Source organism: Lithobates pipiens, unplaced genomic scaffold, assembly GCF_037356315.1.
Source record: "Lithobates pipiens isolate NorthernLeopardFrog02 unplaced genomic scaffold, aLitPip1_a1.2 Scaffold_22, whole genome shotgun sequence".
NCBI classification, from domain to species: Eukaryota; Metazoa; Chordata; class Amphibia; order Anura; family Ranidae; genus Lithobates; species Lithobates pipiens.
Window position 1 is genome coordinate 36,072,269 of NW_027507784.1, and position 16,263 is coordinate 36,088,531.

At 46.8% G+C, this 16,263-nt stretch overlaps 1 protein-coding gene across 1 annotated transcript in view; it reads left to right on the forward strand.

Moving 5' to 3' along the window:
* Positions 1-15,126, forward strand: part of LOC143925375 (putative methyltransferase DDB_G0268948) — a 28,955-nt gene extending 13,829 nt beyond the window's left edge. The window contains exons 5-7 of the mRNA XM_077449941.1: positions 7,971-8,071; positions 11,529-11,666; positions 14,848-15,126. Coding sequence (XP_077306067.1) covers positions 7,971-8,071; positions 11,529-11,666; positions 14,848-14,938 — 330 coding nt within the window. The 3' untranslated portion in view covers positions 14,939-15,126. The remainder of the gene's footprint in view (positions 1-7,970; positions 8,072-11,528; positions 11,667-14,847) is intronic.
* Positions 15,127-16,263: the final 1,137 nt, after the last annotated feature.

Below are 16,263 nucleotides of genomic sequence, written 5' to 3' on the forward strand. Positions count from 1 at the left end.
CCCCCCCTTTACCCCCCGATCACCCCCCCAATTACCCCTGCCCCCCCAGTCACAGTGACACCAATTGCTTTTTTTTTTTTTTTTTGCATTGGTGTCATTTGTGACTGTAATAACTGTTAGGGCAGTTAGGGTTAGCCCCCTTTAGTTCTAATGTACCCCCCTAACCCCCCCAATAAAGGTTTAACCCCGTGATCACCCCCCGTCGCCAGTGTCACTAAGGCTGGGTTCACATTGCAGCGGTTTGAGAACGGATGTGATTCGCACCGCACTGCAGTGCAAATCACATCCGATCTCTGTGCGATTCGAGTTCAGCCATACAGATAGTATGGCTGAATTCGTGTCGCACCCGCCGCACCCGCCGCAAACTCGCACGGGACCCTTTTTTTGGTCCGCAGCAGAATCGGATCGCATGGGTGTTCACACCATGCGATCCGAGTTTGCAGATCGCACTGCGATATGCGAACTGATCTGGGGGTGTCATTATTTCACTGACACTCCCAGCAGTTCGCATAGGGCAGTGTGAACTGCCGCCGGGAGGCATGCGATGCGGGAACCCGCCGCGGATTCGTGGCGTTCCCACATCGCTCCAGTGTGAACCCAGCCTAATAAGCGATCATTTTTCTGATCGCCGTATTAGTGTCACAGGTGACGCTAGTTAGGCAGGTAGGTATTTAGGTTCGCCGCAGCTTTTTATAGCGCCAGGGTCCCCCATATACTACCGCATAAAGCCCCCTGATTGCCCCCTAGTTAACCCTTTCACCAGTGATCACCATATAACTGTTACAGGTGACGCTGGTTGGTTAGTTATTTTTTTATAGTTTCAGGGCACCCGCCATTTATTACCTAATAAAGGTTTAACCCCCTGATCACCCGGCGGGTGTCATTTGTGACTGTAATAACTGTTAGGGCAGTTAGGGTTAGCCTCCTTTAGTTCTAAGGTACCCCTCTAACCCCCCCAATAAAGGTTTAACCCCGTGATCACCCCCCGTCGCCAGTGTCACTAAGGCTGGGTTCACATTGCAGCGGTTTATGAGAACGGATGTGATTCGCACCGCACTGCAGTGCAAATCACATCCGATCTCTGTGCGATTCGAGTTCAGCCATACAGATAGTATGGCTGAATTCGTGTCGCACCCGCCGCACCCGCCGCAAATTCGCACGGGACCCTTTTTTTGGTCCGCAGCAGAATCGGATCGCATGGGTGTTCACACCATGCGATCCGAGTTTGCAGATCGCACTGCGATATGCGAACTGATCTGGGGGTGTCATTAACATTTCACTGACACTCCCAGCAGTTCGCATAGGGCAGTGTGAACTGCCGCCGGGAGGCATGTGATGCGGGAACCCGCCGCGCATTCGTGGCGTTCCCACATCGCTCCAGTGTGAACCCAGCCTAATAAGCGATCATTTTTCTGATCGCTGTATTAGTGTCACAGGTGACGCTAGTTAGGCAGGTAGGTATTTAGGTTCGCCGCAGCTTTTTATATCGCCAGGGACCCCCATATACTACCGCATAAAGCCCCCTGATTGCCCCCTAGTTAACCCTTTCACCAGTGATCACCATATAACTGTTACAGGTGACGCTGGTTGGTTAGTTATTTTTTTTATAGTTTCAGGGCACCCGCCATTTATTACCTAGTCTCACTAGTGTACCCCTAAATTTAGGGGTGTCTACTTTCCAAAATGGGGTCATTTGGGGGGGGTTTGTGCCATCTTGGCATTTTATGGCCTTCAAAACTGTAACGCCCTTAGAAAGCCTGAAGGCGGTGCTTGGTTTTCGGGGCCCCGTACGCGGCTAGGCTCCCAAAAAGTCCCACATATGTGGTATACCCGTACTCAGGAGAAGCAGCAGAATTTATTTTGGGGTGTCATTTCACATATGCCCATGGCATGCGTGAGCAATATATCATTTAGTGACAACTTTGTGAAAAAAAAAAAAAAAAAAAGTTTGTAATTTTCCCGCAACTTGTGGCAAAATATAAAATATTCCATGGACTCAACATGCCTCTCAGCAAATAGCTTGGGGTGTCTACTTTCTAAAATGGGGTCATTTGTGGGGGTTTTGTGCCATCTTGGCATTTTATGGCCTTCAAAACTGTAATAGGTAGTGAGGAGTGAAGCCAAATATTTACGCCCTTAGAAAACCTGAAGGCGGTTCTTGGCTTTCAGGGCCCCGTACGCGGCTAGGCTCCCAAAAAATCCCACACGTGTGGTATCCCCGTACTCAGGAGAAGCAGCAGAATTTATTTTGGGGTGTCATTTCACATATGCCCATAGCATGTGTGAGCAATATATCATTTAGTGACAACTTTGTGTAAAAAAAAAAAAAAAATTATTTTTTTGTCATTATTCAATCGCTTGAGGCAAAAAAATAAAATATTCGATGGGCTCAACATGCCACTTATCAATTTCCTTAGGGGGTCTACTTTCCAAAATGGGGTCATTTGGGGGGGTTTTGTACTGCCCTGCCATTTTAGCACCTCAAGAACTGAGATAGGCAGTCGTAAACTAAAAGCTGCGTAAATTCCAGAAAACGTACCTTAGTTTGTAGATGTGACAACTTTTGCGCAAACCAATAAATATACAGTTATTGACTTTTTTTTTACCAAAGACATGTGGCTGAATACATTTTGGCCTAAATGTATGACTAAAATTGAATTTATTGGATTTTTCTAATAACAAAAAGTAGAAAATATCATTTTTTTTCAAAATTTGCGGTCTTTTTCCATTTATATCGCAAAAAATAAAAATCGCAGAGGCAATCAAATACCATCAAAAGAAAGCTCTATTTGTGGGAAGAAAAGGACGCAAATTTTGTTTGGGTACAACATTGCATGACCGCGCAATTACCAGTTAAAGCAGCGCAGTGCCAAATTGTAAAAAGACCTCTGGTCATTTACCAGCAAAATGGTCCGGTCTGAAAGTGGTTAAATAAGCTAATAGTTGTGCATATATAGATACATTAGGGTTTATTTATTAAAGGCAATTAGACTGTGCAGTTTGCAAGTGCAGTTTCTTTCTTTCTTTCTTTCTTTCTTTCTTTCTTTCTTTCCCAAGCTTGTTTACAAGTTAAAAACATTATTTTTTTTTGTTTGTTTTTTGCTAGAAGATTACTTAGAACCCCAAAACATTATATATATTTTTTGTCTAACACCCTTGAGAATAAAATGGCGGTTGTTGCAATACTTTCTGTCACACCGTATTTGCGCAGCAGTCTTACAAGCGCACTAAAGTTATCTCTCTCTCTCTCTCTCTCTCTCTCTCTCTCTCTCTCTCTCTCTCTCTCTCTCTCTCTCTCTCTCTCTCTCTCTCTCTCTCTCTCTCTATATATATATATATATATATATATATATATATATATATATATATATATATATATATATATATATATATATATATATTAGGGCTGTGAAAATTAAAGATTAAAGCGGAGGTCCACCCTAAAGTGGACCTTCCGCTCATCGGAACCCTCCCCCCCTCCGGTGCCACAATTGGCACCTTTCAGGGGAGAGGGGGGTGCAGATACCTGTACAGTACAGGTATCTGCACCCACTTCCGGGATAGCTCTCTGCGGAAAGGGGCGTGGATTACGCCCCTTTCCGCAAGTGCCCGCCCCTTTCCGCAAGTGCCCCGCTGCCTGCTGGGAAACACACAGATCCCAGAGGCAGCGGGGACCGTCCTTATTGCGCAGCGCGGCTCGCGCATGCGCAGTAGGGAACCGGGAAATGAAGCCGAAAGGCTCCATTTCCTGATTCCCATACCCAAGATGGCGGCGGCAGCACCCGAGAGACGATCTACAGATCGGCTTCGGGTGCCGACATCGCGGGCGCGCTGGACAGGTAAGTGTCACTATTTTAAAAGTCAGCAGCTGCAGTATTTGTAGCTGCTGGCTTAAAAAAAAAAAAAAAAAACGCGGAGTCCCGGCGGACTCCCGCTTTAATTCCTTGATTAATCATTAATTTTTTTGCTTGGTACTCACCTCTGACTTCCCAGGTCTTCAGGGAGTTCCGCCAGAGATCTGGTGACGTCACCGGACTCCTCCCCCCCCCTTCCCTTCGTTAGCAGAGGGAGGCATTTGGGGAAGGGGGGGAGGAGTCCGGTGACGTCACCAGATCTACGGCGGAACTCCCTGAAGAGTCCAGGGACGTTCAAGTTTCTCATTGAACGTAACGTGTACGGGGGAGGAGCTATGCATGACACCACCTGCTGCTACCCTATGGAACTACTATGATTGTCGGCTTTACATCCTCTGTTTTTATCACCTTTATGTGAGTAGTTTGTGTTTGAACACAAAAATGTAATCTTATACTTAAGCGGTGAACACTTAGATCTTTTCTTTCTACCCATGACCTGAGATTGTGAGAGAAGGTTATGGTCCGTGTTAACCCTTTTGATACCCGCTTGCATGACCACCTGTTTGCACAGGGATCCATTCCATAAGTTGAGAGTGATTAGTTAGACCGGAGGTGGAGGGATTGTCACGCTACTGTGGAAAAAAAAATACTTACGTCAGTGCTACAGTTTGAATTTAAAAACATTTGTGTGAACTGTGAAGTTAAGTCATGGATTGTGGAAACTAACTAGTGTCGGGTGATTGTATATAGTGTATACCACATTTACTACTGACTTACGCAGAGCTGCAATGCAAGGAGATCAGCTAAAAGTAGTTGTATCTGTATGTGTGTTATAATTAATCGAAATTAGTCAATTAATCGATTAAAAAAAAAATAGATTAATCGAACACAACATTTTTAATCAGTAACGTGCCGAGTAAACTGATAACCAATATATCATCCTTCAAAAATGCACCCGCTCGTGGAATGGCAACAGACTTTTACCCTTAAATCACCATAGGTGACTTTTAAAAAAAATCTACAGGTTCCATGTTTTAAGGTACAGAGAAGGTCTAGGGCTAGAATTATTTCTCTCACTCTACCGATCACGGCGATATCTCACATGCATGGTTTGAACACCATTTTCATATGCGGGCGGGAAACTCCCTGTAGTCCCGATGGCCAGTACATGCCTGAGCCCAGTCAGTGTTTAACTGCTTGCTAACCAACTGTCTTCATTATACTGATGCAGGTTGGCTCTCCTGGGCGAATCGCCATAGCTGTATGTCGGCCGTTGCAAGAGCTCTAGGTGATGCGACGCCGGAGCCGATGCACGTGGTCAGCGGTTACGATGTCCACCGGCCACCCGTGACCGCTTCTCACAGAGCCAGAAGGGGAATCTTTCAATGTAAAAGACAGATCCCCAATCTGACAGGAGAGCAGAGAGAGCTGCTTTTCCTAGTGATCAGAAACGGCGTGGTTTCCCCCTCCCCCTTGCTTCCTTTCCCTCTCCCCTAGTCAGTCCCATCCTCCCTCCCACAGTTAGAAACACCTCCCTAGGGAACATTTAACCCCTTGATCGCCCCCTAGTGTTAAACCGTTCCCTGCCAGTGACATTTATACAGTAATCGGTGGCTATTTGTATCTCTGATCGCTGTATAAATCACAATGGTCCCAAAAAAAGTATCCGAGCTGTCTGCTGCAATGTCCCAGTCCCGCTAAAAATCGCAGAGCACCGCCATTTAGTAGTAAAAAAAAAATTATAAAAATGACATAAATCTATCCTCTATTTTGTAGACGCTATAACTTTTGTGCAAACCAATCAATATACGCTTATTTATTTTTATTTTTTATTTTTTTATTAATAGCGCAAAAAATACCATAGAGGTGATAAAATGCGACCAAACGTAAGCTCTGTTTTGTGGGGAAAAAATATGTCAATTTTATTTGGGTGCAGCATCACACAACCGCGCAGTTAAAGTGAAGCAGTGCTTTATCACAAAAAAAATGGCCTGATCATTAAGGGGGCAAATCCATTTTGGGACTGAAGTGGCTAAAAATCATCTCTCTCTGCAAAGATTGTCAACTACAGGTGCCTTTACCCCGCAGTCATCTAATACTACCACTAGATGTCCTCAGTCTTATGGAGCGAGATGAATTGAAATGTATGGCACATACTATACTCTCTTTTTTTTTTTAAATAAAAGCCTAACAAAAAAAAATAAAAAATCCTACCCTTGCCCTGTCCCCTACTATTGTTTGTTATTGTAGCGACGGCTCCTGAAGAGCATGCGCTATGCATTTTTCAAAGTTAAGGTTATACCTAAACTGCAGTTTGGTTTGGGTACAATTGTCTACATTTAGACTTCAGCATCAGTCTGACTGGACTGTGAGATGTTCAGCCTGGCCACAGGGGGCACTGTCTCTTCTGGCAGGCATGGAACTATGGTCTGGTTAGATGCTTAAGTTACTCTCTCGGAGCCCGCCCAGTGGGAGTTCCGGTCCAGAATGATGTACTGACTTCATGGTCCTGGTCCTCCTGACCAGCCCCCAGGAAGGCTATGGCCTGGGGTGTGGATCCACCCGATTTTGATGTCTCGGGGCTGGCTAGCACGAGGCAAGGAAACTAAAAGAAGGATTCTGAGATGGTTGGGTGCCGTCTCCGATTTGAGAGAGACCCATTGTACTTCAAACATTCCAGGGGAGGACTCTTCAGAAGAAGACCACATACGGGTTGGTTTCTTAATAAGAGCCTGGAAGGGCTGAAGTACCCAAGAGAATCCGGTCTCGTGGATATCGCCAAGCTGGCGGAAAGATCCAGGTATCACACGAGTGTTCTACAAGTTTAGTTTCCTTACGTGTAGCTACAACGTCTGTGGCAGAGACTTGTTCCTGAGTAAGCACTTTGTTGGCTGCTAGGCCTTGTGAGAGAAGGACTATACAACCTGAGTGATCATCCAGTTGCGAATGGCTATTCTCTGGATGCAGTCAAAGTAAGCAAGTTCTTCAGTATTGACTTTGACACTAAGAGTACTAATCGGCTGATGATTCAGCAGTAGGTTACCAGCTCTATTCAAAGCCCAGTAGAACGTTTTGGTAAAATAAGAGAAATACATCCCAGGTGTATCAAAATAAAAAGGTGAACAATGTCTTACAATCTGCTTAAGCATAAAAAGCAGCCATAGTCCGAGTAGAAAAGCCTGTCCCCTGGTAGCAGAGAAGAACCCTTGCCCTCTGTGTAGAAGCAGCGGGCTCTATGCAGAGGTCGGGCACCTGACATGCTGAGGCAGAGCCAGTGGGCCCATCCATACGGGCACAGGGGCTCCGCCCCCCTAATCAATGCGTACGGCCCTAATCTACATACAGGGCGCCAGACGCATGGATTTCAATCAGGGTTTGTTTTTTGTTTTTATTAGAGCCTGAGGCTCTAATTGGCTTAAAAAAAAGGGTGGGCTCATTGCACTCTGAGCCCAACCGGTTGTGTGGCAAAAGCGAATTTAATATTCGCTATTATCTTCCTGATTCTCCTCCCGGCCAATCAGAGCGGGTCCTGAGACCCAATTGGCAGAGAGGAGAAGGGATCGTATTGGCCGCTGTGGAGGAGGAGGCACAAGGGAAGACGCTGAGCAGGAGAAGCCAGCCCATGACCTAAATGGGGGTTTGCTGATTGAATGGGGGCGGGGGCTTGACAGGCTGACCAGGGGGGGTGGCGAGTGGTTTGTTTGCTCCCCCTTAAGGAGTACCAGCTGCCACTGGTCAGAGCCATGGCTTTCCAATAAGCAGGGTGCATGAGCTTTACTGATTGCAGAGCTGTGGGTCTGACTTAACTGGGCCAAGTTGGACCTCAGGAGTGAGACCACTGCTTCCACACAGAGCAAAGGTTCACCTTTTCAGCTGCTGGCAGAGGACAGGCTTTTCTATTCAGACTATGGCTGCTTTGTAAAGAAAAGGAAGTTTAAGAATTTGCACATTTTGATACAGCCGGGAGGTATTTAGCCGGTTTAAACTGGAGGTTTAGTTGGGTTTTAATGTGGACCCTCCTTTTTTAAATGCAGGTCAATCATGAAAAGAATTTATTTATTAAAAAATATCTCCATTGTCTCCATGTGTAAAGACAAAAATTTCACTTGTTTTCAGGTGATGAATATTTTGGCCTCATATCACCATGAGAAGATTATCAATATGAAGACTGCATACAATGAGATGTATGAAGCCATCCCTTATCCTGACAAAAGAAGGTCCGACTACTTTTATATATCAGTCATATGATATGTGGTAACCTCTGGTCACCGGCTTCCCCGGCCCTTTAAGGGGTTCTGAATGTTGGGAATTTACTGCCAAATCTTTTCAGAAATTGCTTAAAGGGTTAATTTTAATATTTTCTTTTAAGGAATAGAACAATATAATCTGATGATTTACAGTTTTGTTTTTTTGCTATACCATAAGTGATTACAGAAAAAAATCTATGTAGCTTTCAATTAGAGAGGCACTCTCAAATTCTAACTCAAGATGGCACTCTGGTATCATACATACCATAGGTTTATCTAGAGAAGGCTTTCTCAACCTTTTAACCCTAGAGGAACCCCCAAAAAAATGTTCATGTCTTGAGGAACCCTTATTAAAACCAATTCATCAGGGCTCAAAGGGGACAATGCCCCTTATATTGGTCATTAATAGGAAGAAGGGCCCTCCTTATGGTGGTGCTCAGAATGCCACCCTTCAAGACCACTAAAATTATATTTGGTGTCACGCTGCTGGTTTTGCTAAGTGGTGCTGAACCTTGAATCCCATAGGGATCAGCAAATAGGTGGTTCATCGCCCACAGCTCAAGGAACCCCTAGCAACCTCTGGAGGAACCCCAGGGCTCCACGGAACCTTAGTTGAGAATGGCTGATCTAGAGACAATAGACTGCTGAAACTGTCAATTGAAATGCAACAATGGTATCCAAGTTGTTACCAATGCATTCGTTTGAGAAGCATCCACTCAAATCCAACCTTATTTCTGTTAAAACTAATCTGATGGAGAAAATCATAAAAAAAATTTATAGATCGATTGCCCATTCTGCCTGCTAGCCCCGCACTTACCCCATCCGGGTTGTGGCTTTGGCAGATTCCCCCTGCATCTCCATCTCAGGGACCTGCTTCCTGATTGCCCGGGAAGAGAGCACTGGAGGAGAAGCAGAGAGACATTAGCAAATATTCATTTGCTAGTGTCACACAAGTGGATGGGCTCGAAGTGCCATGCTCTGCCTCCAACCCATTGCAATCCATGCGTCAGCGCCCTACATGGAGAATAGGGGCCGTGCGCATGGATTGGGGGGGGGGGCTGCACCCCTTATGAGCTGCTGCCTTGGCATACACATACATGGCTTAATTCTTCTCTGACCTGATGTTCCTACTCTTTGGCTGGGGTAGATCGTAAGATTGCCACATCTGGGATCTCATTTTTAATTTGAAGCCCAACTCCAGGAAAAATAAAAAAAATGATCCCTTTCAGTGGGGCTGCTCCCACATTACAATGGTTACTTGCTCGTTTAGGCCTAGGGAACAAAAAAGATTTATGTACTCAATCCTTCACGCTGCTAGGCCTGTCCTCAGGGTCTTCTACCTCACACTCCAGCATTCTAAGGTCCTGTCATTATCAAGGCTGATATGGGGTCCATAGCCTTAAATTGAGCATGATGACAAGGGACAGCCCACTACTAGAGCATAGGGGAGTGCCATCTGCCAGGGGGGTGGAGGATCAGGTAAGGAGAAAAGCTTATTCTCCCCTAGAGTACCTGACCGCGAGATTGTGTTTCCAGCACAACAGGGCACTGTGCATCTCGCGCTGGCCACAATAGAAAAATGTCCTATTGCAGCCAGTGCGAGAGAGAAGCGACAATGTCGCCTCTCTAATAGAGTCCCCATGGCTTCCCCTCCAGGGGCATATCAGGCCCTTATGTCTGGTATGAATTTTAAAGGACAACCCCCCCCCATGCCGAAATCCATACCAGACCCCTATCCGAGCACGCAGCTCGGCCGGTCAGGAAAGGGGTTGGGGATGAGCGAGCGCCCTCCCCCTTCCTGAGCCATACAAGGCCGCATGCCCTCAACATGGGTGGGTGCTTTGGGGAAGAGGGTGCCCTGTGGGCCCCTCAGCACAAAGCACCTTGTCTCCATGTTGATGAGGACAGGGGCCTCTTCCCGACAACCCTGGCCGTTGGTTGTCGGAGTCTGAGGGCGGAAGGCTTATCGGAATCCGGGAGCCCCTTTAATAAGGGGCTCCCAGATCCCGGACCCCCACCCTATGTGAATGAGTATGGGGTACCCCTAACCATTCACCTGGGGGAAAAAGTGTCAATAAAAAAAAAACACACACAACACAGGTTTTCAAAGTAATTTATTAGGCAGCTCCGGGGGTCTTCTTCCGACTTCGGGGGTCTTCTCACTAGGCTCCTCCACTATCTTCTGCTCTTTTGCCATTCTTTTGCTAGGGGAGGAGCCCGGCCCCACCGCTAGCAAAAGAGCTAAAAGAAGATAGCGGAGGAGCCAGCAGAAGAACCGGAGAGCAGGAGAAGACGCCAGAGACTGCAAAGGGGTCGGAAGATGACCCCAGGACGGCGTCAACGACTAAGGAGAAAGCCGGGCTCCTCCGCTAGCAAAAGAGCAGAAGATAGCGGAGGAGCCCGGCGAGAAGACCCCTAAAGTCGGAAGAAGACCACCAGAGCTGCCTAATAAATTACTTTGAAAACGTGTAGTGTGTGTTTTTTTTATTTTTATTTTTTTACACTTTTTTCCCCCAGCTGAATGGGTAGGGGTATATTATTAAAGGGGGCTCCTGGATTCCGATAAGCCCCCCTGCCCGCAGACCCCGACAACCAATGGCCAGGGTTGTCAGGAAGAGGCCCTTGTCCTCATCAACATGGGGACAAGGTGCTTTGGGGTGGAGGGGCCGCAGGACGCCCCGCTTCCCCAAAGCACCCCCTCATGTTGATGGCATGCAGCCTGGTACGGCTCAGGAGGGGGGCTCTCGCTCGCCCCCACCCCCTTTTCTGACCGGCCGGGCTGCGTGCTCAGATAAGGGTCTGGTATGGATTTTGTGGGGACCCCCACGTCAGTTTTTTCGGTGTAGGGGGGGTTCCCCTTAAAATCCACACCAGACCTAAGGGCCTGGTATGCCTCTGGATATTTAAATTTTGGCGTGGAGTTCTCCCTTAAGATTCATACCAAATACAGTGCCTGGTATTGGCAGGAATCCAAGTCGGATCCACGCACCAGTGTGAACCCGCCTCAATGTCAGCAATGCTTGCCGCTCATCGGGAAAGGAAAAGAAACATTTTTCCTTTCCTGATGCGAGCCAGCTCAGTGCTGGCTCCCATGACGGGGCTCGCAGGGTTTCAATCTTGCTGATATGTGGCGAGATTGGCACAATATCATGGGCACCCACTGCAAGGAAGGCTTTTCACATTTCCCAGAGTTGGGCTTTAATGTATTACTAACATACAGTATACTTTCTATTTGCTGCAGAAGCTGCAATTAGTCATCAGGCTTGTATGTATTGATATTATCTGTATTATCCATCCTTCTTTATGTCATTTGTACAGCGCCACAGCATAGGATCCCACTATATAAATATCTGATAATAGGAATGTAAAGATTGCATTTGTTTTCTATAACCTCTTCATTAACTCGCATTGCTATTTGCCTTTGCAGGATTGAAAACGTTGGGACCCAGATCCGAGTGCCATTGTCAAGTGTGATGGGTCTTTTTCCTTCCTTCTCCGCGTTCCAGATCTATCTTAAGACTGACCCTGAAAAAGCAAAGGAAATGCTAAGAACAGCAGAGGAAAGGTGAGAATGGGACAGGGAACAGAGGACAAGAAAGGTATGAAATGTGAATTATGAATTGTGCAGCAGTGTTGTCACCCTGAGGACAGAATGCTCCTAGAAGTACATGAAGACTTAAATAGTCTTTGATATAGGTGTGCGCACGGGCAACGCTGTATCCTGGCCTAGGCCGACAAGGCCTAGGCCTAGGGCAGAACTTTGCAGGAGGGCAGCACGCAGAGTCCCCAGAGGCTTGCAATACACTGTTATGCCCCGTACACATGATCAGACTATCCGGCGGACTTGACAATCCGCCCGTGTGTGGGCTCCGGCTGACTTTTTTTCCCCGAAAAGTCCGGCAGACTTAGAAAGAAGTTTTGACTCAAAATTGTCCACCCGTCTGTGTGCTAGTCCGCCGGATTTTTGAAATGAACGGACTTGCCCACACACGGAGAAAAGTCCATTCATTTTGAACGCGGCTCCAGGTAGACGGGACTAGCGAAGGAAGTCAATGTCGCCGCCTCCATCGGCGAGATTGACATGTCGCTAGCCCCATCACCTGGTATGGACTTAAAGGGGAAGCCCTATGCCAAAAAAATGGTGTGGGGCTCCCCCCAAAGTCCATATCAGACCCTTATCCGAGCACGTAGCCTGGCCGGTCAGGAAAGGGGGTGTGGACGAGCGAGCGCCCCCCTTCCTCTCCTGAGTTGTACCAGGCTGCGTGCCCTCAACATGGGGGGGTGCTTTGGGGAAGGGGGGCTCTGCGGCCCCCCCCACCCCAAAGCACCTTGTCCCCATATTGATGAGGACAAGGGCCTCTTCCCGACAACCCTGGCCGTTGGTTGTTGGGGTCTGTGGGCTGGGGGCTTATCGGAATCTGGCAGCTCCCTTTACCATAACACATTTAGTTAAAGTGGTTGTAAACCCTTACAGACCACATTAACCTACAGGTAAACCTAGATTAAGGCTTACCTGTAGGTGCAAGAAATATCTCCTAAACCTACACGGTCTAGGAGATATTTGCAAATCACTGTGTACAGTGATTTCTTCTGCGCATGCGCCAGAGTTAGGGCACACTCTGCCGTTTCTAGCTTCGGCCCTGTTGTGACTGACGGCTCCCGCACGCATGCGCGGGAGTGACATCACGCGACTCTGACAGAGAAGGAGTTCGCAGCCCTGGAAGGAAGAGGGGTGAAGAATGGACGCTCGCTGCTAGTGAGGAAGACGGGGAGATCGCGGGCTTCTCCTGCAGGTAAGTGCCACATAATGGGCTACTATGCAATGCATAGTAGCTCATTATGCTTTACCATTGCAGGGAAATAAAGAGGAAGTAAAACCCATCAGGATTTACTTCCTCTTCAACCACTTCAGCCCCCAAACATTTTACTGGCCAAAGACCAGACCACTTTTTGTGATTCGGCACTGCGTCGCTTTAACTGACAATTGCGCGGTTGTGCGATGTGGCTCCCAAACAAAATTGCTGTTTTGTTTTTTTTCTCACAAATAGAGCTTTCTTTTGGTGGTATTTAATCACCCCTGCGGTTTTTATTTTTTGCACTATAAACAAAAATAGAACGACAATTTTGAAAAAAAACTCATTATTTTTTACTTTTTGTTATAATAAATATCCCCCAAAACTATATATATATAAAAAAAAATTTCCCTCAGTGTAGGTCGATACGTATTCTTCTACATATTTTTGGTAAAAAAAATCACAAGAAGCAATTATTGATTGGTTTGCGCAAAAGTTATAGCGTTTACAAAATAGGGGATAGTTTTATGGCATTTTTATTAATAAGTTGTTTTTTTTACTAGTAATGGCGGTGATCAGTGATTTTTATTGTGACTGCAACATTATGGCGGACACATCGGACATTTGTGACACATTTTTGGGACCATTGTCATTTATACAGCAATCAGTGCTATACAAATGCAGTGATTCCTGTGTAAATGGCACTGACAGTGAAGGGGTTAACCAGTGGTTGGCAGTGTACTGTAACTGTTGGGGGCTGGGCTTTCATTTAGTGAACACTGATCTCTGCTCCAATCACATGGAGCATAGATCAGCGCCACTAGTTGCTAGGCAGAATGGGGAGATGCTGTTTACAACGGCCTCTCTCCGTTGAGCCACCCTGTGAGACGATCGCGGGTATGCCCGCGGCAATGGAGTCCGCGGGACCCGCGACCGGACTCACGGGGGTCCCGAGCAGCACGCGAGCGCGGCGCCGGCGGCACGCGAGCGATGGCAGGGCGGCAAATTTAAAGGGACGTACAGGTACGCCCATTTGCCTGCCCGTGCCATTCTCCCGACGTACATCGGCGTGCGCCGGTCGGGAACCGGTTAATTTACCCCCAAATTTATTGTGGCCTAATTCCTGTGTATTATTATAGAGTGGTAACTTGCCAACTTTTAAGTCACAAAAGTGTAAACTGCTTTTGGTCTATGGCCAAGTGTGTCAGTGGGGAGTGAGCTATGAAGAGAGTCATGTATATATATGTATGTGTACATGTATGTGTGTGTGTGTGTATATCTATCTATTAGTATATGTGTGTATGGAAGCTTTGAGGTGCATATCCTAATGAAATATGCTGCGCACACTAAGGCCGCGTACACACGGGCGGACTGTTCGCCCAACTTTGTCCGCTGAACAGTGTTTCAGCGGACAGTCCGCTCGTGTGTGGGCTTCAGCGGACAGTTTCAGCGGACAGTCTGACGAACAAAGTTTTTCGGAATTCCCGTAAGACAGTCCGCTGAAACTTGGTTTGAGCGGACAGTCCGCTCGTGTGTAGGCTTGTTCGGCAAACTAAGTTCCGCGCATGCTCAGAAAGGATTTACACGCCGAAGGTTGCATTGCAGTGTATAGGACGTTGTTTTTCTAGTCCCGTCGTACGTGCCGTTCACGTCATCGCGCACGGTTTCAGCGGACTGTTCGTTCATCGTGCGTGGTCAAGTCCGTTCATGCTAATTTTGAGCGGACTGTTGGTCGTACTGTTTGACGAACAAAGTTGGGCGAACAGTCCGCTCGTGTGTACGCGGCCTTATGTGTTACACCCTAAATATGAATGTAATATAACCATGGTCCAAAAGCCACCAAAAAAAAAGAAATATATATATATATATAATATAATATTTTGCGTGGAGTTTTTGAACTATTCAATGTTTGGAAATGTTCTCAGACTATATTGTACATGAATCCTCTTTCAGGTTCCTTCGGATCATGGGGACGTCCTCCACTGAAACTGAGGTTGAAGTTTGGCTACAATACCTTGTGATATTGGCTTCTAAACCGCAGTGAAGGATTGATTTGGAAAACCGAAGCTGAACCCTGCAAGACATGGCTGGAGACCCTGCTGATCAGTATTTGACCATGTCAAAAGTTTTAGTATGTCAGATGTACATACAGAAAACTTAAGAGCAATCCTCTCTGTATACAATCAAACCATCAACAATAAGACAAAATATCAACTGTGACAATGTAGCAAAAAGCCCAAATAAAGAAAAAAATCTCTAAATGTATAACTTTATCTTTTGTGATCATTTATCTCCACCTATCACTGTGTATGAATCCCTCCTAATAGCTCAGTCCCATACACCAGTACTCAAAAAAATCTCACAAAGGTATTGACCTTATTATGAATTAAGGTCTACAGTGCTTGAGTAAAAGAGAAGTAAAGGTGTGTAGTTTTTTTTTTTTTTTTTTAGGAATCCTACTAAACTCCTGTCCCCCGACACCTCTGCACTGAGAACCAAGCAATCGAACACTGCCGATTGTTTGGTTTTCAAAGCTCCCCGAGCTGTAGACGGTCATTCATAGCTCTCTGCTCTGCCTCCTCGCTCATTGGAGCGCTGGGCTGTGGAGGGGGGCGGCCGGCTCTCTACGGCTCGCTGAGAGGCTGAGCCGGGTGTCGGTCTAGGCACTTGGTGGATCCAGACTTTATTGTTGTGACTTCTGAGAGGTCAGCAGAGAGCGGACTTCAGCCTTCTCTCTGTTGAAAACGGGTCACAAGAGTGCAAAACAAACTGCACTCCTGGGATCCATAAGAGGAGCTTTGGCTGGACTTCTCCTTCAACCTCTTTTACTCTTTAGGCATATATGTGACAGCATGGCTGGTGGGAATTAACACCCATCCTCTGCGTATATGCATTGCTGTGTTGTTCTGGGGGGCGCTCCATCAGCACCACTAGAACTGTGCAGGGGGGCCTGTCCATTAAGGCCAGCTCCCCTATCCATGCGTCCAGCCCCTTTCAGGACACTGGCGTATGGATTCCAATATGTAGGGGCTGTTTTTTTTTGTTTTTTTTTATTGAAGCACTGATTAGAGCCAGAGGCACTAATAGGCTTCAATATAGGGTGGGCTTGGGTCGCAGAGTGTGCACTTCGAGCCCAACCAGGTGTCTTACAACAGCAAATCAATATTCGCTGTTTTAACACTGATTCTCCTCCCGGCCAATCAGGAAGTGGGTTTAGACACCAGTCACCCAATTGACTGAAAGGACAGGTGATCCTATTGGATGCCGAGGAGGGGATGAGCTGGAAACCACCATGTGGGACATGGAGCCAAGCCTCTGCACCATGCTGCCTGCCACCCGCCATGATGGGGTAAGTACCGGACCAACTGC